This window comes from Camarhynchus parvulus, chromosome 3 (genome assembly GCF_901933205.1).
Source record: "Camarhynchus parvulus chromosome 3, STF_HiC, whole genome shotgun sequence".
In the NCBI taxonomy this organism is placed as follows: Eukaryota; Metazoa; Chordata; class Aves; order Passeriformes; family Thraupidae; genus Camarhynchus; species Camarhynchus parvulus.
The window spans coordinates 36,318,820-36,346,358 of record NC_044573.1 but is presented as its reverse complement, the minus strand read 5'-3'; the positions used below and the strand labels follow the sequence as shown (position 1 = coordinate 36,346,358).

Here is a 27,539-nt window from a genome sequence, read left to right as displayed (position 1 = left end):
AGGTCAGCTGTCCTGGCCATGCTCCCTCCCAGCTTCTTGTGCACTACCTCACTAGCAGAGCATGGGAAACTGAGAAGTCCTTGACTTAAGCATTATTTAGCAACAACTGAAACATCAGTGTGTTGTCAACATTATTCTTATTACTAAATCCAAACACAAGCACTGTACCAGCTGCTAGGAAAAAATTTATTCCATTATCCCAGCTGAAAACATATGGACATATGGTGATGGCTGATGGAGAGAAACCCTACACAGAGATAGAGAGCTGCAATAGCTCTAAACAGGTAGGTTTTGTTTCCAGGCTGCAAAATTGTCATTCTTCCTTTAGTTCCTCCTTAAGCAACCAAAAAACCTGAAGAAGACACCACTGGATGAAAGTTTCCAGGAGAAGGAAACTCCATGTCCAGTTGTTCCTGATGGTCCTTCAATAGCTTCACCCAGATGTATCTGACAGCACAGAATTAATGGTGATTCGACAAGAAGAGACAAATATACTGCTTTACATTTTATCTGATTTATTTACAGATTTTAAAGAAGTATTTCTATCTCTAATTAGCAAATTTAGAATAGCAGCTCTCCCTTCTTTTCAAACATGTTTGTCTACTGATTACTATTATGTTTATTTGTATATGTGTTTTATGTGTTTGCCCATGTGGTTCCCCTTGTGCATCACCTACTGATTTCCAGCTGTGTGTGTCTCATCTTCAGTTTAATGCTCTAGAAGTTGGCTTAATTGTCTTGGAACTACTGAAGTACATGCTGTCAATAGTGTCTTCTCATACTCTGGGTAAGTATGTACTGCCAGAAAAAATGTCAGTGGCTTTAAGGAAGCAGAAAGGTAGGCAAGTTGAGAGAAGCTCATTTAATCATATGGAGAATCATATTTAATGTAGTGCTTTGTATATCTGCAGGAATATCTTTTTTTAGAAATCAGGCCATATGCTATTTCATTTTTCTTCATTATTATTAATAGTGCTTTTTTCTTTGCTTTTAATTTGTTTTTCTTGTCTCTGTCCCCATTTTTCTGAATAATGGAGTAATGGTTCTATGCCAGTAGATAAAATATGCAGCAAGACATCACCTGTTACACTACTTTCTGGCTTTTATCCCTAGAAAGCTTGAGGAATTCACATAATCTATGTAGGCAGGGAAGTGCCATTATCTGTATTTTACAGTCAGGGAATTCAGTCCAGAGAGGACAGCCAGGCTACATGGAGGCAAAACAACAGCTCAAATGCACATCATCCCTTTCCTCACAACTGGGAAAATCTGGCTGCACCAAATTAGAGGCCACCTGTGTGCTGAGATGGGGCTGACACAGGCTTAGGGATGCAGGAAGCAAGTTTGAAGATCAAGGTCCAGAGAACACCAGTGTGATATTAGGGAGACAAAGAAATAATTTTTTAAAAGATAGGATTTTCAGTGGCCTAAAGAACGATGATCTAACCTGACATCCTTTGCAACCACTGGGAATTTTACTGCTGGCTTCACTGGGGGAAGACTAATTTAGACTTTGAAAACACTATTTACTTTGGCATTTTAGCAGTGCATAGGAGATCTCTGGAAGAACTTGATGTCCCAGTTTCATTTTGTCTGTTTGTTAGTTAAATATTTAATCTAAAAGACATACTCATGCCCACCTCATATTCTCTCCACCTCATTCTGGTCCAAACTAAAATCCATCAAGCAGTGATGTCACACTGCTTTTAAAAACCTTTAGTTAAGTACATCTGAAGCTGTACACGCATTCTTACTTGGTACCTGATTGTATTGTCTGCCTCATAAGCAGTAACCCTGACAGCCTGCCAACTTCAGCTGCTGGTTACCAGGCCAAAAGCTGGTTGAATGATGGCCTTAAGTAATGCTCAAAAGATAATGCTAAAATGGAAAGGGGCAGTCAGTACAATGTAATAGTATTCAGACATTTTTGTTGGGGCCAATATAATGTTTTTCTTGGAATGGATGTTAAATGCTCCTGAATAGGTTCAGCCAACTGAGTTTGTTTATGCCTGGAAGCTAAACCTGGAAAGCTCGGCACTGTGCTTTTTCAAAGGAAAGGGATCACAATATGATCAGAGTTTGAATTTTTTTTAATGAAAAGCTGAAGTCCATGTGTTCCACAGCTGATGGAGTTAAAAATCAGAAAAAAAAGAACTACCACACTAAGCTACACTGACATTTTTCAAGTACTCAGTGAAACAACAAATGCCTGGTTTGTTTGGTTTTTTTTAAATCTGTTTCTCAAAGGCCAGAATGACTGTGATATTTATGCTAAACTCAGTCACTTAATGAAGCTGAAATCAGTTTTGATTCAAGCTTCTAAGTTGAAGTGGCAATGTAACTGAATTTAACATTTTACCAAAATATTATTCAGTATTTGCTCAGCAAATACTAAGGTGCTAATTAACTGAGTGGCAGTCACTCAGGTCCTTACTTTATTTCAAAAGTACAATGATAAAGGCTATTGCTGTTGCCTCATTCTGTTGGATTTTACAGAAAGCAAACATGGGCTTCAAACCAGTGTGAGCAATAAGCTCCTGCATGGTAGAATATCTTCTCCTGAAGTAGTGATCTCGGTGACATTTACTGTGCACAAATTAAAAACCATCAGTGGCATTTCATTTTTAGTCCTCTTTATTGTGTGAGCACTGGGGCAGAAGTGAATAAATAAAAATATAAAGTGAAGTCTGCACAACGGAAAGCCTATTTTTTAGCTGTTCCAGTACAGCTGTGCCAGACCTATCTGACACCAGGCTTGGTAGACAAGTGCATTACAGAAAATCAGCTGTAGATCCACAAATGTACATATTTACTTATGCCATTATATTGGAGTATTTTTAAGGCTTTTGCCAGTCTAGAAAACTCATAAGCCCCTTCCCTCCTCATAAAGGACTCCTTCCAAAAGACCTCTGCAGTGAGTGATGGCTGGGGCAGTCCAACTGCTTACACATCGATTGTGTCATCATCTAGGTGAGCTGGGGCATAGATTGCTGCCATGCTTGGTATTTGTAAGTGCCCAGCTCCCACTTGGGCTCCCAAAAAAGGCCAGGTAGTCAAAGATCACAATCACATGTACTTTTAAAAAATACTTTCTTTGAGTGTCTAAGAAAAGGTAGTGCACATACAAGGAGAACAGTTGAAACTTTTTCTCTGATTCTGAATGCTGTGCAGGATGGAAAAATCTGGCCCTGAGAAACTTTACATCAATACATTTGCTTTTTCAAATAACAAAGAATTCCATGATCCAGAGCCCTTTGTAATGACTGCACCCAGCATTCACTTTCCTGTTATGTTTCTAGCAAACAGTATAAATGCCAGAGTATTTCGCTAGCTATGTTTATTTAGACATTTGTATTAGACTGTAAAAGGCCTTAGCAGAACTTTAGCAAGTCTCAGATAAATGATGAATACTTATTGTTATGTAGCCCTGGTTGGCCCAAAGAAATAATGGTTTTTACTGCCTTCACTCCATCATGGAAGAGAGAACTTTTTTGATAAGCAGTTAAGCCTTCGCAGATAAGATGATCTTATGAGATCCCTTCATATATGTTCCTACAGCATTGTGTTCACCTACTCCCAAATGAAAAGTCCATCTTTGAGAAGTATTCAATGAATTATTTCATTGCTTGAAAGAAAAAAATGAGATCCAGAAACATTTCCTATTAATGCAGTTGTTGTCTCAGGTCTAGCAGCTTCCTTTACTAGTCACTGCCAGAGACATCTCCATACCAGGAGGTTTTCCTGATATTTAACATTTCCTAATTTCTTTCCCTTTCAAGCTATTAAGATCTCAGCAGTATAAAGGTCTTATTGGTTTGTTATGTCCACCTATGACCATGGGCAAGTACCTACTATTATGCAAGTCTTTCCATGAATTTCAGAGTGCCATGGCAAGCATTTTTAAGTCCCATTTGCTTTCATGGCAAAGCAAGTCTGCAACGTGATCCCAGCTGCTAGTGATGAGCAACCTTTTCATGCCAAGGTATTAATAGTCACCTTATAACTATGTATATCATTGGTAAGTTTAATGTTTTCATTTTCCTGTTAATGTTTCCAATTCCCTTTGTTCCCTGATTGGGTGGAGAAGACAGCAATCATATTTCCACCTCACTCATTTTATTAGGCTTAATAGGCCAAGCCTAAAATCTTGAATGAACATTTTTGTGAACATCCTAAAATCAAGCATGAGTGATGGACTTTGGCATAAGATGCAGGTGTGGTTGCACCACCACCTTCTGTGGCATTCATGCCCCCGTGTCTTTGGTGGAACCACTCCTGACAGGTGCCAGATCATAACACTGAGTTGTTCACTGAGACATCATGCTGGCAGTTCATAATCATCCTACAATAGTCTACCTCACCCAAAGCCTTCTTCACCTTGTTTCCAAGTGATGTGCTTCTGGTTTATGAGGTGTCTACACTTTCTTTACGGCATTCTTTTTCTCAGTTTCTGCATTTATACAGCTCTAGATGGCTGCTGCTGTGCATCTCAGGATACAGGCAAGTTACTGCAAAGTGAGCAAGTACAGAACTATCCTTTGATAATCACCTGATGTCTGTTTGTATTCTAAATGTTTTTTCATGTGCTACACGAGCATTTTTTTACTACTTTAAAGTACTGTAAATCTGCTATGTTCAATGAGTCTGGGCTTGAATACCTCCAGTGTGGCAAGTTATTTAATTGTTTGCCAAAAGTGTTTCAGCTTTTTATCCTGAAGGTTCATCTCTGCTGCTATTGATAGAACCCATGTAGATGTAGATTAATGTAGTGGGTTGATGCAGTCCAGCAACTAAGTACCCACTCAAATGCTCACTCACTCCCACATCCAGCAGGATGGGGAGAGAGCAGGCAGAGCAAAAGCAAGAAAACCTCATGGGTCAAGATAAGGATAGTTTAATAACTAAAGGTAATAAAAAATAATAATAGTGGTACAAAAGCAATCACTCACCACCTCCCACAAGCAGATGGATGCCCAGGCAGTCTCTGAGCAATGGCTGCTTTAGAAAGACAGCATTCTGGGTTTTAATGATGGGCATGATGTCATATGGCTTGGAATATTGCCTTGGTCACTTCAGCTCAGCTGCCCCAGTTGTGTCTCCTCCCAGGCTCTTGCTCAGCTCCAACCTAGTCAATGAGATACCCGAGTGGGAAAAACAGAGCCTTGATGCTGTGCAAGCACTGCTCAGCATCAGATAAATCACTTGCATGTTATCAACAGTTTTAGTCACAAATCCAAAACCCTGCACCATACCAACTGCTAGGAGGAGAATCAGATCTGTACCAGCCAGAGCCAGTGCAAGGAGCTTGCTTTACCAGCCAGTGCAGGATGCTGCTACCCCTGGGGTCACGGCACCACGCATCCCTCCTGCCTTGGGTCCCTAATGCCCTGAGCCAAACATGGCTTGAACTAAGGATTAAGGGCTGCTTTTCTCAGTGCAAGCATTAACAGGTTTTCTGTACTTGACTGGAAGGGTACTTTTATAAATTACTTAGCAAAAATTGGCTAACTTTGAAAAGCCTCTGTGGGAGGACTGACAGACAGCTGCACAGACAGACAGATGGAGACAGCAAGGAAGGCAGGCCAAACCCCAGATAGCTACAGGAAATTTTCACTGAGCTACTTGGGGCATCTGGCACAGAATCAGTGAGATGAAGCTGAGGAGGCTAAACAACCTCATTTTATCATTAATTAATAGCAACACAAAGCATTAAGCATTCCTAGTCCAGTCCTAATTTCTGCTTCAAATTGAGATCAGAAGTTCCCCATTAATTTAAGGGAAAAACTGTTGCAAACATTTGGATAGGTGGTTCTGGTAAATGGATTAAGACACACACACTCCACCCCCTCTTTTGGGGCTTGAAGAAGCATGAAGAAGTTTGTTGGATTCAACCCAAAAGCTGGGCCTTTTCTGTGGCATTATTGAGTGATGTTTCAACTGACTCATGGGGAGAGTAAGGTTGGCATTAATTAAAACACATCAGTGATGAAAATTATATAAATTATCTGATTCATTTGCACCAAGTGTCTGCCTGTCTCTCTCTTGACTACAGATGAAGTTTGGAGCGACCACAGTCCTTAACTCTGGCATCTCCATTAAATACCTTGAGTTGGTGGGATGACACCAGCAGCAGCCTGCCTGCTTTTGGCTACTATTTAAAGATCATCCGGACAAAGGCAGTGCACCTCCCAGCTCACCAGGGAGGACACCTGAGTCACAGCTGACTACAGTCAAACTGTTTTCTGTAGTGCCAGTAGCCCAGTGAAACAGGGATTATAGAACCAACTTTATCACTTTGTGCAGCTTCAAAGAATGTAACACCCAGGGGAAAGATGAGAGCAGGAAAGACATAAAGGTGGCTTTCAGTGATCTTGTTCTTCAGTCTGCCAGATTCCAGGCTGGGCCCATTTATCAGCAAGGAGGGAATAGGAAGGGTTTCCAGAGAGGATTATAATGGCTTTTTATCAGTAAGTGCTAGTTTTTGAAATACTGCCACATAATCGCATCCTTGTATTGTCCTATTTAGTTTAACATCTCATAGGGGATTTTTAAAAGTGTGTTTTGCTTCATTTTTATTGAAATCATTGTAGTATGGGGATTGGCAGAATATAAACTACATTGCTAGATAATAACTTTTTTAAAAATTTTAAATGAGAAACATTTTGAAAAAACTTTTGCCAGTCTTTATTGCAATACCTAAGAAACCTTAAGTTAAAATAGTATTTTGCCTTTTCTGTCATTTAAGCATTTTTAAGCATTTTCCCCTGAATTCTGTCTTATACCACTGAATAGGGCCAAAGTAATTTGCATTCTATAGGCATTGAGGAGAATATTAAGGAGGTATAGCAGGTATGATTTTATCTCCTCTATATGATTCTTGGAATATATACTACTCTATAGCATGGGTAAAGTTCTCATTTCTTTATGTAGAAAGGAATTTTAAAAAACCTCCAAAGCTCTTTTACAGATTTTTTTTTCCCATAAAGAAAACAAAACCACTTCACAGGAAATTATTCAAAAACACACATAACATTTTAAGAAATGGCTGTACCACCAGGTTAGTGGGTTCAGTGCACCTGAAGTCACGGCTCTGCAGACAGCAATGGCTTGTCAGAAACCATTTCTCCAACATAGGGTTTACTGTTTCTGGAGACTCTAAGACTTCCACACTCTGACAGCAAATATAATAATATTAAAATCTTCTTATGTAGCTATAGATTCTGTGCAGTTTGATCATGTCCTACTTTAGTGAGAAAGGAAAAAATAAGCTTTTTATGAACAACTTTTTCCCTTTGTTACAGACATTACAAATCTGGAACTGCAAAATTCCTAAGTGGTGGTACCAAAAACCCTCTGAGCTACCACAAATACAGGAGCAACTTCAGTCAGGTTTCATTCTTTGACTCGAAAACGTTGATGTCTTTGTATCAACAATGAATGTTGTTATAGACATGTCAACCAACACAGAAAATCAAGAACACTGGAATCTGCATTCTACCCACATCTGATGACTTGCCGGGCCTTGAGCAAAATGCATGAATGTGTACTTGCAGAAACCTCTGGCAGAATTATTCTGTGACAAAATAGCTCCTGCTGTAGTAAATTTCACCAAGAACTGCTTAAAGCGTGAGCAGCGGTAGGAAATTTCAGTTTGGAAGCTGAAAGTTGTCTAGGATTATACACATTTGGAAGAGCTTTGCTATAAAGGAAAGTATTAGGCATGCTTTTTCCTTTTGCCATTACAATCTCTTAGATCCCAACTCTGTAATTTTCATTAATTATGCTGGTAGCTATTATAGCTAAGGGACAATGTTTTGACCCTGTACACACAAATGGCTGGGTTATCAAATTGCCTGTATAGTACAGAGGAAGCTGTTAAGTAGAATGATAAAACAATTTTGTCATCTCTTTGCTACTGTTCAGGCTGCCTCTGCATACTTCAGTCTCTGCCAGCCAGGAGGGCAAAGCATTTCGACAAAAAGGAACTGCACATGAGCACTTATGTGACTGGACACTGTAAAAAAGGTAATGGAAAAACTGCACTTGCAGAACAGTATCTGGACTTAGTGACACACCCCTCTGTCACTCACAATCCTGATTCCTCCTTTTTGCACTTGATTTTAAGTTCCTTCTCTGGTGAGAATCTAACTCATCCCAGATGATGACTGTCATATTCCCTCATACCCTTTTGGTGCAAGGAGGGGGGCATTTAGAAGAAGCACAAAATACCAGTTGTAAATCAGACCTGAATTGTCTTTCCTTCTTCTGAAGAGCAGCACCAGTAATCATGAAGGAAGTTACTCACCACTTGGGGTAACAATGGCAGGATCAAACTCATGCCCTTGGCTTCAATTCACAAACAATTTGTGAAAATAGACTTGAACACTATGAAAGTATTAGTAAAATGCCCATGAGGGTTTAAACAGCACACCATAAATATTAACTAATGTTGCTGCCACAAACATTGAACAGGGATGATAAAACAGTTTTAAACAACTCCTCATTAAATTAGGCTTGCTTGGTCTTTGCTCTGAATTTCTGACAGAGTCTGTGGAAAAAGGATTGGGCAGCCATGTGAACTGAAACCTATGTAACATGTGAAAACCCACAGACGAGGCACTAAACTTGCAAAGGTCATTTGAATTCTGGTGTTTCCATCTTTGAGTGGCTGACTTTGCAGCATCCATTTAGCTGTTTATGTGTGTGTGCAGCACACATAAATCAAAATTTAAACACTACATTAAAACACTTACTAGTTCTACAGAGCTTGAAATCTCATGCTGTAGCCATGTTTTACTTCTCAGAATCATTTCAGGATCTGTTGCACATCTGTGCCTTCTCCAGTCTCCTTGGGAGAGCTAACTGTGGAAAGCCAGTCACTGTACCTTCTATACCTCTCTGCATAGATCCAATGTCAGCAAGGACCTTGGCAAATGCCCTCTGAAGAATTTTTATGCAGTGGCTGAAGACACTCCTGTGCCTGAGTGGCCTGCCCTTCTTCTGTTACTTGCCTTTTTCCAATGAACAGTGAGCAGTGAGCACTTCACCTCCGGGGGTGATTTTCTTGAAAATTTGGCCTATGCCTTGGGACACTTAAGTCACATGTTGCTCCTTTGTCCTCCACAGGATCAATAACCCAAGAGGGTAGGAAAGACAGACAGGAGACCAATAACATCTGAAAGTGCCCCTGGGAAATTTCCCAGAGTTTATCTGCTCAAAAGCCCCTCAGCTGTGTTGGCAAAGCACAGATCAAGGGTCATAGTCTCCTCTAGTGTAAGCCAGCACCAAGTGTCACAGAAATTCATGGTGCTACACCAGGCTGACATAATTTAAACAGCTATACCTATTTCTTGTTCCCACCCTGATAAATATTCAGCCATCAGAAGGCAAAACTCCTACATTCTACATTGACTAAATACATGTCAGGCCAGTCCATAGCTTCCTCCCTCCAAAGCTGCAGGTCCATCCCATTCCCACCTGCCCCAAATCACCCCAAAGAGAGTAGCCACAACCTTCCCAAAAGGGATCTGCCGTCACCCAGGGAGTGAGAAGAGCACAACATTAAGGAATTCTGCTCTTGTCTGATTAAGATGATGCAATCAACTGTTCCACAAACACTTAGGGATCTTCTTAATAACTCTATTTTTATCAGCTTGAGTGCCACACACAGTACTGCAAGGTAATCATCGGGGCTAATATCTGAATTCAGGAAAGTTTTACCTTACTGTGTTTTCCCTCCTAAGAATTTGCTCTCTGGTAACCCATTCCCTCTGCCATTGGATGCTGGCTTCCATTTGCATCCAATATAAGGTAATTTTCTTTAAATTACTTTAAAGTACTTTAAAGTACTGATGATTCTGCTTCCAAAAATGCGCTCTTAATAACCAGCTTCTAGGCATAATTTTAGGGTACAGGAAACTGAAGTGAAACAAACTTGAATTGCTTTTAAGTAAAAAAATTTGGCGAAGGCTTTCAAGAACTACTTTCTTGTGGGAAGATGCATCTTGCCTATTTGTTTGCCTCCATTTCCTGGTTCAGAAATGGCTTTTAGGTTCCCAAAGATATTCAGAATAAAATAGCTCATCCACAGAATGAAACAACTTCTGCTGCCGAAATCTGTCACTTGTTGCCTCCATTTCACTGTGGAGTATTATTAGCAATATTTTAGCAGTTCTTACAAAGCCTTATTGTACTTCATATTGTGCAGTGTTTAGGAGAAGACTGTTCATACTCTTTAAGGTGTCATGTGCCAGGTAGGTGGTATTTCCTCCCTCCCACCTCACTTCTGTGAGCTCTGTTTTAGCAACAAGACACAGTCAGAGGGCAAGTTACTCTGAGACACATCATATTCTCATAAGGTCCTGTTCCATTTACAGAAGAGCTGAAATTCAGTGGCAAAATCCACAAAATGTTATGAAAGCAGCTGGACCCCTTCATCTATGATACACAAGGATTCAGAACAGGAGCCCAGGAATCTCTTTTGGCAGCTGGATGAAGCGTACTCCACGCAGAAGTTCTCACCATGAGGTTGTGCAGGCATCACTTGTTTTATCACATGTTGGAGACTCCTGCACATGCAGGGAATTGCTGTTTGAAAGTCCACTTGTCTGGGTAAGTGAATGTAACACCAACTGTAAGATCCTTACCCTGCACTAAAATGAGAACTGACAAAACCCCTTGCCTTTGTAGAAGCTTTAATAATTTCAAGTGGATTTGGGGAAAGACCCTGAGGCACAAATCAATGCAGGAGAGAAGGTCCACTTAGGATTACAATAATTTGACAAGTGCCAGTGCATGGGATTTGGTTTCAGGGTTAAATTCTTTGTCTAAATAAGGTATTTGAAATGAGAGAGGAAAAAGCATTTCATACCTGCCAAGTAGTAAGTTCTCCCTCTGGCACCAGACTTTTTAAATAGTTGTCAGAATGATATCACACAGCCTGATGTAGGTCTTGGAAAAGGGCTAGTATGAGGTGGAGATTTTTCAGCCATGGATTTTGGCATTCTATCTGTGTTGGGAAAAAACACCATTTTATTTTATTTTATTTTATTTTATTTTATTTTATTTTATTTTATTTTATTTTATTTTATTTTATTATTTTATTTTATTTTATTTTATTTTATTTTACTGTTTGTGATTCTCCTTGTGAAGAAAAAGAACAGGAAAATCAGACATCAGGATAGAAGAGACATCTCCAGTGTACAAAAAAACTCAGACTATGAGGTCATTGATGTCTCAAATGCTACTAGTCCCTGGGGGTGGCAAGAGAAAGCAATGTTTAGGAAGCCAGATGCAGCCATTTGTCTCCAAGGAGAAGCTGGTGATGAGATGCTCTTATTAATGAAATGGGATTGCTCAGTGCTGTTGATTTACTGGAGTTAGTGTAGCCAATTCTGATTCATGCTACCATTATGGATACCAAGCCTAGGAGGCAGCAGGCTTTGTTGGTTTTATTGTTAATAGTTGAGGCACCTGTGATTCAAAAAATTTGTAAAAAGCAGTAGATACAGAGTGCTTATGTAGACTGTTTTATGGTTGAATTGTCAGGTAACTGACAGATCCCAGAGCTCAGTTTCCTGGATCAGTAATTTTTAGTCATCTGGCAGTTGATAAGTAGGAAATTATATTGGCTATGTTATTCATGTTGGGAAAAAACTATAAATCAGTGTGGTTTGTAGGATTAATAACATACTGCTAGCATAGAAGTGAGCATGCAAATTAAACAGTGTCAAATCACTCTGAGAATGGTTGTGCTAAACCTGCACCAAACAGCTGGGGCTGAGCTCAGGAGCTGATGAGGACACCAGCTGATTGAGGCTCACCAGGATGTGCGTGTGCGCCATGAGCCATTCCTTTGTTAACATTGATGGCTTGAGGTCAGGGCACCTGAACTCCTGTGACAAATGACAGTAAGATGACACTGAGGACTCTCCATAGAGCAAGAAGTGCCCCCTAATAGCAACCCAGATCCCTTGTCCGCTTGAGTTTTTAATACATCACACATAAATGATCTGACATGTACTGCGCCCAGCTTTGGTACTTCTGCGTTTCCTACTGCATTTTCTGTAAAACTTCATTGTACCATCTAATACAAACACATGCCCAGTTAAGCAATTCTGATGTTGAGCTGTAAAGTCTTTCTCAGAGAACAGTCCGTTCCATTCATGTACTGTATCCAACAATTCTCTATGAGGGATTTGTGACGCAGGCAGCCCTCTGATAAGGCCACACTTGGCAATTGTTCTAAGGTACCACCTTAGTATCTTACTACCAGGTTTAGACAGCCACCTCATGGAGGTTCACTCCTCCAGGGCCAAGTGGGAGTACTGCCCAATTGCTGGCTGAGCTATTTGGGCATTTAGCCATAAGGTCACTTAGCACAGTTTCCTGTAGGAGAGGTATTTGGGGCAAGGCCTTTGCCTCAGGTTTGATGAATGTATCAAGCAATGTGATGCTCAAGGAACCTGAGGACTGGTTTCAGAACAGCCTGCCAATGGTTTGTAAGAGCTTGCTATCTACTATCTATTGCAGTGTTTTTTTTCCCAAAGGAAGTGGACTGCAATTTCAAATTCACAATGCAGTTCACATTGACTACAAAGGAGTTGCCTGAAGAAACAGACTCTAAAGATTTGCCAGTGTCTTTTGCTGGATTCAGACTACTGACTACCTCCATGGCCTGTTGTCATTCGTGCCCCTAGCTATCCCCTAGCTTCAGCTTGCTTTTCACAGAATCAAAGAACAGAAGAGAAAAAGATACCATGGGGAAGCTTGTGCCATGAAGCAAAGATGGACCCTGGGCTGCATCCAAAGCAGCAAGGCCAGCAGGGCAAAGGAAGTGATTCTTCTCCTCCACTCCGCTCTCATGAGACCCCACATGGAGTGCAGCATCCAGCCCTGGAACTCCCAGCATAGAAATTATGTGAACTTACTGGAGCCAGTCCAGAGGAGGGCCAAAAAAAATGATCAGGGGGCTGCAGCACCTCTCCTATGGAAAGGCCAAGAAAGTTGTGGTTGTTCAGTCTGGAAAAGAGAAGGCTACAGGGGGACCTCATTGTGGTCTTTCAATATCTGAAGGGGCATACAAAAAAACTGGGGAGGGACCTTTTACAAGGCATGTAGTGATAAGACAAGAGGGAATGGCCTTAAGCTGAAAGAGGGTAGATTTAGATTAGATATCAGGAAGAAGTTCTTTACTCAGAGGGTGGTGAGGCACTGGCAGATGTTGCCCAGATAATATGTGGATGCCTCATCCCTGGAGGTGCTCAAGATGCCTATCCCTGGATAGGGCTCTGAGCAACCCTGTCTAGTGGAAGGTGTCCCTGCCCATGGCAGGGGGGATTGGAACTAAATGATCTTTAAGGTCCCTCCCAACTCAAACCAAAACGATGGAAAGGCTGACTTCTAGCATACACAGAGAACCAGGCCCTTACACTGAAACACTCCTGGGGGCTGCTGTGATTTGTGCTGGAAGCCACCCACACTTAGGACTGAGGCGGTCAAGAACACAGACATCACATGGGAGCAGCTGGAAGCAAAAGCAAGCTCTTACAGAAATGGCCTGATCTTATGTGTCTGGTAATGGTTATAGAGAACCTCTGAAGTGGTGTGGCAATATCACCTAGTTTGCTTCTACCTGGACTACATGCCTTTCTTAGATCCCTGGCAAATCCTTTTAAATTTCACCCCATGAACAGGCTGTGGGATAGCACAACATGATACAGAACTGGAATCGAGCATGCATAAAACACCCAGATTAGTATTCACAGGTAAATGATTAGTAGAAGCCAGAGATTTTCAACTACTGTACGTAAAAACACTTCTGTTCTAAGGTTTCCATACTCACTTAAGAGTTTTAGATTCAGGAACTATTTTCCTTTTCTCTGGAAGTTAGTAATTTTCTTAATACAGTATCCTTATTCAATAGCCAGTTCTGAAGCTGTGTTTGCATCTGAAATCAAGGAAATGCCACTGGGAGCAAGATCAGGCCAAATTATAGAAAATGAAGAGCTAAGACCTTTTGGGACACTGGAAATACATAGATTCCCTAAACCATCACTTCAGTGGGGAAGAAAGCTCAACGGGAAGAAATTAGAGGAAATACAGTGTCCTGTAGTCTTTTCACAGAACACAGATTTGCTCCATTTAGTGGATAAAGCAGTCTGTAGTGTACTGTATTTTTTCACTTGTATTTTTCACATCACAAATATTTGACAGCCCAAGACAAAACCAGTACAAGATCTTACCTGGCTCTTTTACTCATTTTCTCTAAGTCCTGAGCTGCTAATGCTGTTTGTACTTCCTGTTATCAAATATCATGCAATCTCATTCTGCAGTTTAGTACCAAAAATGATGTTTCAAATGTTCTCATTCCTTAATGTGTGTAACAGACATTTATAAAAACTTTAAATACCCAGCTTTTACCCAATTAGCTTTTAGCTAATGCCTTTTTTATTTAAAAATCTATTTCATTAACCTGTGGGTCATTATGAGAAAGAAAGCAACAGTACAGAATGTCACTTAGCTCAATTTTTGAGGAGTCGAATTTGCTGACACAGAGGATTAGTCTATAAGGTGTACTACTACATTTAACCCTTGAGTGACCAATAACTATGCTTCATACAATGTCTCTAGTGTAGGACATTTATGAATCATTAGTGGGCTCTACTAAAGTATACAGATTAAAAATTGACCCAAATCTGCTCTTCAGATACATAAGACTACACAGAAATTGAAAAAATTATATCTACTATCCATATGAAGACCCTATATAAACACTGTTTCTTAGTGATTATTTCCTAGCACTCAAACCATGGTTTATCCATAATTTTCTTGGGAAGTAGACCCTTCTTGGGAAATAGCTCTTTTTATCCCTTCAGATAAAGCTGTCTTTACAAAAGCAGCATGCAGGAGAACATGGGGCGGAGACAGCTACAGCTGGTAAGACAAGAGTTGAGTCCTGTCTTTATTTCCAGTATGGACAGCATGGTGTGGGGTTGGTGAGAGGATATGCAGCAGGTAATGTGCTCTTCAGTGAGCAATGTATGAGGATGAGTCTTTTTCCTGGTTCTTCTTCAAGGTTTTTTAAAATGACCTTTCCAATTCTGTGTGATTGAACAGATAATCAAACACTAACTTCAATGTAAATTTGACAACAGAACTAGAGTTGTTACCTGGCAGAATGAAGATAAATGCTCTAAGTGTGGCTTAAAGCTGCTGTCTTTTATGGGTGGGGTGAGGATACAGCCTTTCATAGGGTGAGGACACTGCTACAGAATTAATTATAAGCTAGATCAGGAAGACCCCACTTATTGCAGGGATTGCCATTTTATGTAAATTTGTACAAAGCTTGAAATGGCAGGGTCACATAGCTCATCTCTACACACTACTGTGGCATAAAGCAGCCTTGTTCTCATCATACTGAAGTAGTTATTTCCTCTTCTAGGTGAGGAAATGTACATATGCAAGCAACAAGAATAATAGTGTGATTTGTTTCTGATTGTAAATGTCTCTGTAACTACATATGCAAATTAGGTATTGCCCTTGAAGATCTGGAGAGCAGCCAATGCGCCGTGCTTCCTTGATGTAAACAGTTATGCATAAACAGCATTTCTTTTTACAGGGTCTGTGCTACTCCAGCTTCCAAGTGTTCAGACCAAGATTTTTCTTCTGCAGTTCCTTATCTGAGCTTTTCTGTAGTTTCCTGAGTACCCTCTAAACAACCCTTACCTTTGCAGCTGCAAAGAGATCTTCCCTCTAAGATCTGAGAGGAATTCCACCCACGTACACTCATGACCGTGCCAGTAACAGATGTTGCATCTCTGTATTTCCAAGGTGCCATTGAAGCCCTCACTGTTTTGTCACGCTCCGAACCATGCTTAATGAGAGCTGCAAGGTTTCCTCCTGTCATGGGGTAGGTGTTTGTATGTGTGTGAATGTGTGTGCATGTATGTCTCTGTGTGTCTAGAATATCTGCTCCGTCACCTGTACTTGTATGTATATCTAAAGCCAGTCACCTGAGTCACGAAGTTTCAGCCCAAAGTGGTCCATGCAGAAGCCTTCACTTTAATCATGTTTTAAGAAAACAAGAAAAACAAATCTGTGACATTTGTAGTAGATACATATGTAAAGGGAAACAAAGGATCCTCTCCTCCTCATAGGTAGACTCAAGTTGAATACTTAACACAGCTACAGAAAAAATATTTACACATACGTAAGGAGTATTTATTTTGTGGGTGTCAGTAGATATGAAAATATTCGGCGTAATTTTGAAAAGAGTAATTTGGAAAACATTTTGTATGGTAGGATCCTTGGTATTTACTAAAGGAATTGTATTCTTTAAAAATTGTGAAGAATTTACGTAACTGATTAGTAATCATAGACTTGTTGCAGAAAATAAAGCATGCTGAAAGAATAAACATGTCCAAAGAAACAGATTTTGGAATCTCATTCAGTATTCTTTCTGTAGGATAGACTTTGCAAAGGGTCAAATTGGACAGTCTGGAGCTTAAATTCCTGTAACTCACCTCACACAGCTCTTTTGCTAATGCTTATTCAATTAAAGAATGAGTCTATTCTAAAATTAACTGTGGCCACAGGGTCTAGTTTTAACAGGATGTTTCCATTTGTGAGTACTGTGTGGCTTCTTTCAAGGGAAGTGGGAGTTTCTGTATGAAACCAGTGGATCCACTGTACAGCTGAGGTAGAGGAGAAGAAGGCAGGTGTCACAGTTGGGGTTAGTCCACACAAGAAAAGCTTGCCCAGAAAAATTAATTACACAGGGGTGGGTGTGATTTTCAATACCACTCCCCCACTGGCCTATTTAAACTGGTCCACCTGCAGCCGCATTACGACTTCTATCATTACTACAATGCATTGCATCAGTTCTGGTTTCCATACTTAAATAAACTGTCAGCTTATATTAAGCTATGTATAGATATTTTCATGTGGTTTCCTAGTGGGGAAGGATTATGCAGTCATACTATACACATCAATCCTTACTATAATTCCTGTCTGACCTTGTTAGCTGATTTTAATCAATCCCCAAAAAGCAGCAGAGATCTCAGACACAATTACTTTCCCACAGTTCTCATAAAGACGGATAAGCCAAGTACAGGAAAGACTTCCTGTTATTGCTGGCATGAGGGACAGCCTGCAGTTCAGCCTTTATTACACTCAGAAGAGGACCATTATGGTCTACACAGAAGAGGACCATTATGAATGCTTTTAAATGAAGGAAACGAGCCTTTTATAACCCACACCTTATTAGATATTGGAGATTCTAACCATAAGACATGCAGCAAGAGCAAACTGGACCTCTTGAGTCCAGCTGCTCATGGCAGTGTATCCCAGTATATCCCTATGTTAGTATCCACCCTATCGGTTTGGCAGCGTCCAAAGCAGAGGTGCTACCTCTTTCCTCTACACTGGCATAAGTAGCACTGCAGAACTTTCCAGGAGCTTTTGCCTGCAATAAAATTTCTGAAGTCAAATTCACAAGTCATTTAAAAGTGCGTGTGGTGAGCAGGGTTGGTAATTTTGCTTCAGCCATGACAGATACCTGACTTCCTCACCGATAGGAGCGCACACTGTCCAGTGGGACTGGGGGGCATGAGGGTGGTTTGGGGTTTGTTTTTGTGGTTTTGGCTTGTTATTGTTGTTGTTATCACATTTTTGTTATGTTTATTTCTTACAGGGAAACTCACTGAAAATCACCCATTTCACACAGTGATGGATAGCTGGGAGGCATCGTTGCCTGGTGTAAGTTCCTGATTCAACTCTTGAATCTTGCCCAATGCAAATAAAGTATTTGCATACCCACCAGCAACAAGGAAAAAAACTGCACTGAGGGTGCAAGCCAAGCATTCAGTACAAAGAATGCCAAAATTGAGACATACTCCATTCAGTGCCCTGGAGAGCAGAGCTTACAGAAAGAAAATCTGATTCCTTTTTGTCCTCCTTGTTCTACCGCCTAGAAAATACTCAGCGAGAACACCACAAGGCCTCCTCTTAGCACAGAAGATTTTTCTATGTGCTTTTCAGTCTCAGTCATTACCATGGTATCTAATAGCTTCATAAGACTTACCTTTCAACCCCCAACTTAAATAAGAGGGGTTTATTACTCATATATTTCTGATTAGTCTTTTGAAAAATAGATATACTGTATCAAAACTAGAATTTGTCTCTCCAGTAGAAAGTTTTCTCAGGTGCAAAGTGTCCATAAAGCCTATTACATTCAGCTGCAGCTTAACACTAATGAAAGCAAGAAGACAGATTTTTATTATGGCTTCACAGAAAATCAGAATATACAAATAACCAGCTGCAGAGAGTTTGGTTTCAAGGAAAACTAAGTAAAACATGTTGAGAAACTATCACAGCATCAGAGTGCCTGATTTTTGGAGTCTTGGCTCTCAGGATATTACCTAGATGCCGAGTAAGATACTTTGGAGTAATATCCCAAGAATCTGTACATGTAGTACACAAAGCTGCTTCAGGTAGGTGGTCAGGGATGCTTTGGACATGGCTGTGCTACAAACCCAGCCATTCTCCATAATCAAGTGCCTCATTCACAGATTTTAAATTTTTTCCCTCTGCCTGGAATTAGCTCTTTTCCAAAATGCAGCCACAGGGTCAGACTATTAAAATATGGCTGGAGAAACTCCCTTTACCAATCTCTCACCACATAGCAGCCCAGCATCTAGTGAACTAGATTTAACTCCTCCATGACCAAATGGGAAGAAGGTGACTAAATCTTGACATCCTGAACAGTACACTCAACACACCCCATCAGCAGGAACCTGTCAGGGCACTGATGGCACAGTTACACCTTGATAGCCCTGACCAGCCTCACCTGGGACCCACACACATGTGGCCCAGGGGCCAGAGCTCTATTTAAGCCCAGGTCTGGGCCTTTAGTCCCTGTCAGAGCTTTCTAGTAGGTCCACGTGTGTTTGGTTTGGTCTCCCGCCTTGTTTCCCAACCCTGTTGTAGCTCTATTTCTAGCTGTGGCCTTATCTTCTGCTGCTCTTTGTACAATCTTTAGACCTGTTTTGTTGCTTCATCTTGTCCAGGACGGTCAGTGCAGCTGCACTGCGCTGCCACTGCCCTGCTCAGGTATTGTGGCAAAGTGCTCTGGCCAGTGAGAACACTGCCTGTGGCATGGCTACCCTCAGCTCCAGGCTTTCCTCCCTTGAGCAGCAGCCTTGCCATTGCTGCTCCCTAAGAGCAGTAGTACTAATGATAATTGCAACAATAACAATAAATGTAATGAAAAGGAGAGAGAGGAATAAAACCCCGGAAAAACAAGTGGTGCACAGTAGAGTGCTCAGCAGACACTGGCTGATGCCTAGCTGGTAGTTGCTGACTGGAGTTAAACTGTGGCAAGTGTTTAATTTGCCTCCATCTTACATTGAAGATAAACAGGAATTCTATGTGGCTGGTATAGACCGGGACTGTAACAGGGCTTTGCTTTGTCCAGCTCGTCACCTGTCAGCCCCCAACCTCGGGAGCCCTCCAGCCCTGCTATAGCCAGACACCCAGCAGCTGACAGTGCCGTCCCAGCGATGTGTCATCCCAGTCACCATCACCTTCCAATGCTTTGGGTGTTTATAATAGACTCCGTTCCTACTGTTCTCTATTCATGGAAGCTGCCTTTCACCCCACAATCAGAGCCTAGCAGCAAACGTTTGCGTTGTCACACAGAGTGAATATTGCGTGTCAGAGTACTCGGTGCTTGGATGGCTGCCACGGCATTTATCTTTTTCCACAGCATCCACGCCGTGGAGCTCCTTTTTGTTGCCCGGTTTCTACGTGAAGGGTCAGTCACAGGTGCGCATCACCCCGCGTTTACCCCGGGAAGGGATGACGAGCACTCAGCTCCGACCAGCGCCGGCGACGCTGAGGGAACGGGCGCCACGCCGCGCCCCTTCCCCAAGCTGCCGCTTCCCCGTCTCCCCCTCCGTCCTCGGAGCCCGCGGCCCTTCCTCAGCCGCGCCGCGGCACCGAGAGCTCTCCTGCTCCGCTCCGGCGGCGCCCCGAAGGTCGGGCGAGGCCGGTGCGGGGAGGGGTCGCCCCTTCCCACCGCCCCCGGAGGAAGTGACATGATGACGGCGGGAAGGGAAGGCGAGGGGGGCCCCGTTCCCGGAGTGGAGCCGCCCGGCGGGTGGAGCCTGGCGGCCCCGCCCGAGCCGCCCGCCCGCTCCCGCCGCGTGCAAAGTAGTGGCAGCCGGTGCGGCTCGGCCGCCGCCCGCTCCCGGCGCCCCAGCGCGGCACGCGTGCCCAGGCCTGCCGGCGCCAGGTACGTGCTCTCCCCCTGGCGCCCTCCGCGCTCCGCAGGTGCGGGGCCGCCCTCTCTCCTCCGCCCGGCGCGCTGCCCTGGGCGGACAAACCAGCCCCGAGCCAGCCCCTCCCTGGCGCTGCCGGCCCCCGGCAGCCGCCGGCGGAACGGGCGGGCGGGAGAGGCGGGCGGTGGGCTGCGCGTACAAGTTCCCTCATCTATTCGCCGCCGGGCTGGATGTCCCCCGCCGCCCGGACCCGCGCCGTTTCTCCCGCGGCCGCCGAGAATTTTCCTGCCGCCTGCGGGCCCCCTTTGTGTGGCGAGCTCTGCCCGCGCCGGGGTTTCCGTGGAAACGGCGGAGCTACGGCGGCCCGGCCCCGCCGAGCCCCCTCTGCAGCGCCGGGCGGGCGTGGCGCCCCTTCCACTTTCCCTTCGGGGCTGGCCGCCTGGCGCGGCTGGCGGTGGCCGGGGATGGGGCGGGCGGTGCAGTTGCCCCGGGAACGGGCGGCTGCCGTCGCCCCGAAGGCGCCGCTCCACAGCGAGCGGGCGCGGCGGGGTCCGGAGCGGGCGGGCTCAGGCTCCGGCCCGGGTCGGTCGTGGCGGCTGCTCTGTCCGCTGTAGCCGGGAGTCCGTGACCTGAGGCGGGGAGAGGGGCAGTGTGCCTCCCCGGTGACGTGCTCACGTGTTGTAGGAGCTCTGCCTTTCACCTATCGGCGTCTGTTCATAAAGATGTTTAAGCCGAATTAAATAATGGCCGCGAACTGAGTTAAGCTGTGTCGGCTGATACCGTGTGGTGAACATTATTTAAATAACAAGTAATGCTTTTGAGCATTTATTTCAACAAGTGAGCACTGACTCGAATGACTAAAAAGACAACCCACGAAAGAGTCTGTTTCAACAATGTCACACCAAGACTTCTGGTCCTTATCTTTGTTGCACATCTCTAAAAGTCGTGTTTAAGTCCCTGTGCAGACATCTAAGAATGATGTACCTTATGCAGGTGCTTGTGTGGGAGAGAGCAACCTTGCTGCTACATGAAAACTGAAAATGCTTAACAGTAAGGTAGAAGGATGCCAGAAACTTTCAAACAAAAAAACCCAAGCATATATTTAAAAACAATGATGCCTCTGGCCCAGGAAGCTGTTGTACCAGGCAATTGTAGCCTCAGCTTGTACTGATAATGACTTCACACTAGAGTGAGTAGCAAAAGAATTAAAAACTGCTGGAGTAGAGAAACTGTTGTGAAACAACTTAAGCTGAAATTTGCGGCCTTTTTTTTCCTCTAACTTCTCATGTGAAGGATAAGATTGGTGTAGACGTACAGAGGTCTGTTTATATATGCCAGGAATACTTCTGTGTAAAGACTGACTGCGTGGATCAGTAGAATAGTTGATGTGCTCTAAATGTTTGCTGTCATTTTCTTTCTCTAGCTGCTTGTATCTGATACAATGCTGTGGTTTTCCAAACACTATGGATTGAAACACGTATTCACTTTAGAAATTTGTGTAAATATTCACTTTATTCACTTTAGAAATTTGTGTAAATATTATGTGTAGCTTTCCTCTTCCCTATTAATTTTGCATTAACAATGCCTGAATAAGCTGTATTGAAAAATGAAACTTTAACTGTTTTATGGATGACAGGGCCAGGTTTCATGTGGAAGAATATATTGGGAAGTCTGCAGAGAAGAGAGAACATATTGCAAGCTGCTTATGGATAAAGGTTGCTCTTAAGTAAAGTTTAGTTGTCTTGTTGGCAAGCACTTAGACAGATTTTAGTAAGTGCCTCACAAAAAGATGGAAGTAACGTACTTTAGGAGTGGAGAAACTGTACAGAGAGGTTAGCACTTGCTCAGAGTCACAGAACAGAGAATGCTGTGCCCAGAGTACAGTAATTAACTGTGTTTCTTGAAACTCAGGAGGTGTCATTTTGGTGGGAGGTTGTTTTTACAGTAAGTCTTGCTCTGTCCAGCACAAATGCAGAGGTGCTGAAGCAGTGTTCATCTCTGTTGAGTGAGGTGTGCTCTCCTGGAGTCATGCTTGTACATCACTCGCAGTTTAATGGACTTACTGTACCATAACAGACAGGAGTTTTGTAGGAGAAAGGGTCTCTTGCAGATGATGCATGAGAATCCTGCAGCTGTACTCTGCCCTGCTGAAAGGGGTGGATTGTTTTTTCTGTTGTGTACCCTTGATTTTATTGCTGGAAGGTGAAGACTGGGAACAATACCCCTTCAAATCACTTTTTGCAGGAAGACGCTGTCACGGCTGTGCTGAGAGTAGCAAGGTACTATTCTTGTGTTGCAAATGAGCACTTGTGGCCCTTAGACCCTATATTAGTAATTTAGTCTTAGATTTTTAGAATTCTAATTGCCATTGCATGATGTGGAGCACCACTTCCCTAACTAATGTCATCACTACTACTGCTGTCAGTGTGTCCTGATAAGGGAGCAGGAGGGCAACAGTGCATAGTAAGGCACTGTGCATGTACTTTACTCAGGAAAAGCTTTTGCAGCTGTGGGCCTTGCTTATTAGGGAGAACATTATACCAGTCTAGGCAACTGTCTCATCAGGTGTGTTTGATTCAGCTGTACTGAATGCAGTGGGCATTTTGTAAGGGAAGTAGAAATGTGACAGAACAGTACCCTGTGTGCTTTGTTGCCTTTCAGCACTGGTATGTGGCAGCTGAGAGTGTGTTTTTTTCCCTGAAGTGCTTTATCTGTGGGATGGCCTTGCCCAGTGATTCATTTTGAGATGTTTGGGAAAGTTTGCTCGCCTGTCTGTTGTTTGGTGGTCTTGGGCTAATTAACATCTGACTGTGGTGAGTACCCTGATCAGCTCTGACTAATGCTTGTGTGCTGCTCAGAAATGCTGACTCACTTCATTTTCGTGCTTTTCCCCTGTCTTCCTCCAGTGCCTCGAACTAGAAAGGAGATAGGGTCCAAGGTAAGGTCAGAGAAGGATGAAATGAAAATGAATGAGAGTAACTGTGCTGTGGCAAGGATGAAAATGCTGCAAAGAACCCTCTTTGATAATGTGAGAAAAGTATGATAGCTGCAGTGGATTTGCTGAAAAGGTACATAAGCTATGTGTTAGAAACTGAGCAGAGCAGTGTAGCAACTGTAGTGAGCTCACCAGGAGATGCTGGGTTATGGTCCTGCTAATGGTCTGTTCTTCAACTTGAACTTAAAGTCTTTTTACTTCTCAGGCCACTGTTTTGACTTTCTGCACTTCTGTCTGTCGTGTTATGTTCTGCCACAAAGAGCTTTACACTGAAATAATTTTCTGCTTCTTGCAAAAGGGCTGACCCAGCTTGCGGTTTCTACTGTAGCATAAATAACAGGAACAGGGAAAGGTAATTAACCAGTTCTAGGCTGGAAAGGAGTCAGAGGTCACTGAGAGAGGGTTTACTTCCCAAAAGGTTGGGAGTTGCAGGCAAAGACAAGCACACTGATTTCAGTTGCATGCAGGACTGTTAACATTTGAAAAACCTCTGATGTGCACTAGATTTCCTTTTAATTGGACCAACAAACTTAAATTTCAGTCATGGTTTCTCAGCAGGAGCCAGGTGGATGTAAAGGTTTGTCCATGCTGGTTCAGTTGGCAGATAATGCAGGTTTTTTCACCTGTTGGAAAAAGGATAAGACTCAACACCTGCTGTTAAAGACGGGGAAAGAAATATATTTGTGGGGAGTCTATATGTGGAAATGGCACACGATTTCAAGTGACAGCTACTTTGAAAGTTAAACTGTCCTGCTTCTCTCACTGTCTCCACCTTATCTGCGTCTTCACACATTGTAGTTTGCTGCTTCTTACCATGTTTTTGAGCATTTTGGAAAATAGTATTACTGCAGATACTGCTTTGCACTTCCAGAAGGTCTTGAAGCATACTGCCTGCAAGCAGAGTACAATTGCTCTTGAATCATTTATGAGGTTCCCCCCTTCAAGTCACAGGTGATTTGTCAGGAGTTAATTCTGTGATTCTGTCTCACTGTGTGTTTTTTACATGCCTGCACCTTTGAGTGTGTGCATAAATACTGTATTTCACCCAAGGAGACAGAAAAAAAGCTTCATTTTGTATTTAAGCCTTGTAAAAGTATCTCAAAAATACTTAAAGTAAGCAGGAGAAATGCTCAAAGCCAGGCTTTTAAAAGGACCTGGGTACATGCAGTTGTTCAGTGATGTTGTAGAAAATCCAGGTAGGTGTTGGTGTATCTAATGCTTAGTTGAGTGCAAAATTTATTAAAATGTTCCTGGATTTCTAGCTGCATGTTCAGGAGCTGTTAACATCTGCACACTTGCCATCCAGTAAAGTAAGTGCAGTCAGATCAAACATTGTCTCTGAATGATGTTGCTGGATGCGTAAGGTGCTTTTGACTAGCCCTGGCTGTAGGTGCTGAGAATCCAGGATCATTAATTAGTTACATCACATTTAGCTGTTTTGGAGTCATAATGTTTGCTAAACAACAAAGACAATTTCAACTTGTTGAGAGATTTCTTCTGGCTTCAACAGATTTTGAATCGGATCCAAAATGAAACCTCCCTTAATTACTGGTGCCTGTGATAAAGGCTTTTATTCTCTGAAGTTCTCAAATCAGGCTGTTGTAGGACTGATGGTCAGGCAAAATGAGGAGGTTGAAAATATTCCTAGTTCATGCTGTTGCAAAATAGTTCTGAGCACTCATGAGGCAGAGGTGAGTGAATACTGATGTAGAATACGACTGCTGATATGTGTTAAAGATGTCACCATGTTTATTTGGGTTTTTACCTGGCATCTGGATGTCTGGTTGTTTCCTGTGTAGGCGCATCTGAACCTTTCACTGAAGCTGGCATCTTACTTTCTGGAACCATGCCACCCACATCTCAACTATAAGATGTTTTAAGTATTGCGTGTTAGCTCTTTGGGGCAGGAGTTGTTTTTTTTGAATAATAAATCTGGAAGCTTCATTCTTCAGTAAACTATGTTTTACAAAAAGAATCATTAAACAGTATTTAACGGATAAGTACTAATATCCTGTGTATCTCTGTCTTGGTATGGCTACATCTTTTGTTTGCATTGGCATTTCCAGTTTTGGGATCTGATTTTCATAAAGGAGAGATTCGGCTACTTTATTCTCTTCAGCATCATATGATAGAATACAGACAAGTTAAATCAATACTTAAAGGTTAAAAAAAGGCCTTGTGAGTCTTCTTCTGTGTAATGTTTCCTTAGTATTCAAAGAGCATACTAATGTTGCTTCATATTAATTAAAAATATGCAAATGGCTTAGCTGAAGGAGACTATCTTCTGTCGCAGAAGATACAAAAACCTAACACCTCACTTGGAGCTGTAATCAGGTAATGACACTTCTTGTTTCCAGCACAGTTAACAATGTCTTGTGATTTGTACTGGAAGCTTTTGGATTCCCTCCTGGAGAAGGTCAGTGCTGTTGGCTCATACTGTGTGACTTGGAAGCACAAAGAATGTGGTCTGTGCGATGTACCTGTTGCATCTGTGGCAGCATGGGCAGCAGACCTGGCAGGCAGGAGAACATGGCTGTCTCCAGCAGTGGCCATACAGCTGCTCAGAGAGAGGCACCACATTTGAAGTTGTCGTACTGGGGTTTTGGGTACAGTAAAAAAATTCTTACTGGCCCGCAGCTCAGTGGTGGAAGTTGTACTTGAAACCAGCAGTGCTGTCACCATGATGTATTTCTCAGCTCAGTGACTTATGCCCAATCTCTGCCACAATTTTTAAGATTTTTGCTGCCACAAATTCTGTGTTATACTGTAGTTGCACTTTCTATTTTTTTTAAATAAACAAAACAACAAAGCCACACAAGTTAGGAATTAGACTCCTAGAAAAAGGCTTAAAGACATTACCCAAAATGACTAAAATGTAAATCACAACATCAGAAAATATAAAGAGGTCTTTATATGAAAGTGAGAAAAGGAAGTTACCCTTTTCCCAGTGCTGATGATTTTTATCTTCCAATTGATGTCTTTGTAGCATCTATCAATGCCTTTAATTCCTTCTAAGGGAAGAATAATAGGAAAGATGTATATTTGTGTGTGCACGCACGTAGTACTGCCCACTTAGTGCTAAAGTTGTAACGTGTAGTTTATGGTACAGAACCATCCAAATTGCTGAATGCTTGACTTGCATTTCTTGAGGAATGGAGAAAGGAAGGGAAAGCAGAGTGCATTAGATCAGTGCATACATCCTGGGTTGTGCAGGAGCATTTATACCTATGGCATCATCTGCTTCTGCTGAAGGTCCTTGTGGGATGTGTCCATTCCATCTCTGCTCTCTGTGTGTGGCCTTTAAAGAGATGTTGCAAGGCAAATGTGAGGGTGGGCAAGAGGGCAAATAAAGGAGTATGAAAAGTACCATTTTGTGTTGAAAGCTGGAGTCTGGGGAAGTGGCAGGTTGTGGTTCTGCTGTCGGCTGTTCTGTGGATTTACTGTGTAACTTTAACAAGCTCTCTACCATGGGAGGTAAGAGAGGAGCAGCAACAGGGATCTTCCCAGGTTTATTTCACTAGTGTCTTCTCAATGGCTGTAATTTTTTCTATCAAATGGGATGGATAAGTACAGGCAAAAAAATTGACAAAATCCATAACTGCTTTCTAATCCTATATACATGAAGGATTTGATCTTGCATAGAGAAATGGACTTGCTCATGTTATTAAGTCTGCTGAGAGGATATGAAACTCTTCTGCCTAGATACAACTGCTTATGTGTTAGAGGTGTGTTTGTCTGTTGCAGGACTGGAGTTGAGAGGTGATACTTTTATAATCTAACTTTGCAACTCATTGTGGGTAAGAATAGGAGGATTAAACATATGAAGCTTTAAAGTAAATGTGATCCATGTTTCTGTGTTGCCTCACACGTAAATGTGGTTTGGATGCAGGGGAAGTATTTTGTCTGTTGAGACTGTATAAGCAGTTCCTGTACCTTGTGCTGACTCTGTTTCTGTGAATGTAATTTTTAGTTCTTAAAACAAGGTGAGGGCAATCAGTGGCATAAGCTATGAGCCTTCATAGGAGTGGCCTTCTTTCTAAAGCTTATCTCTTATCAAGAGAATGTTTGGACTCCCAGCACAATTTATAAAAGCAGCCCTGTTTTTGTACCAGCTCCTGAATAATCCTTTCTCAGCCTTCTTCCATACCTCCTTTTATTTGGGCTCTTTTAAAAGAAATTTTTTTATAATAACCACTGAAGAACTCAGTAGCTCTCTTGTGTTGGATCTGTTCCTGAAATGCCCAATGTAGAGGTGATCAGTGTGC

At 42.4% G+C, this 27,539-nt stretch overlaps 1 protein-coding gene across 2 annotated transcripts in view; it reads left to right on the top strand.

Moving 5' to 3' along the window:
* The first annotated feature begins 19,947 nt into the window (after positions 1 to 19,947).
* The window catches only part of AGPAT4 (1-acylglycerol-3-phosphate O-acyltransferase 4), a 72,010-nt gene continuing 64,418 nt past the window's right edge, over positions 19,948 to 27,539 (top strand). Inside the window, exon 1 of one of the 2 annotated variants that reach the window (XM_030946045.1) lies at positions 19,948 to 20,293. In XM_030946045.1, the coding sequence (XP_030801905.1) occupies positions 20,097 to 20,293 (197 nt within the window). In that variant the 5' untranslated portion in view covers positions 19,948 to 20,096. The remainder of the gene's footprint in view (positions 20,294 to 27,539) is intronic. The other variant, XM_030946046.1, reaches the window with a different exon arrangement.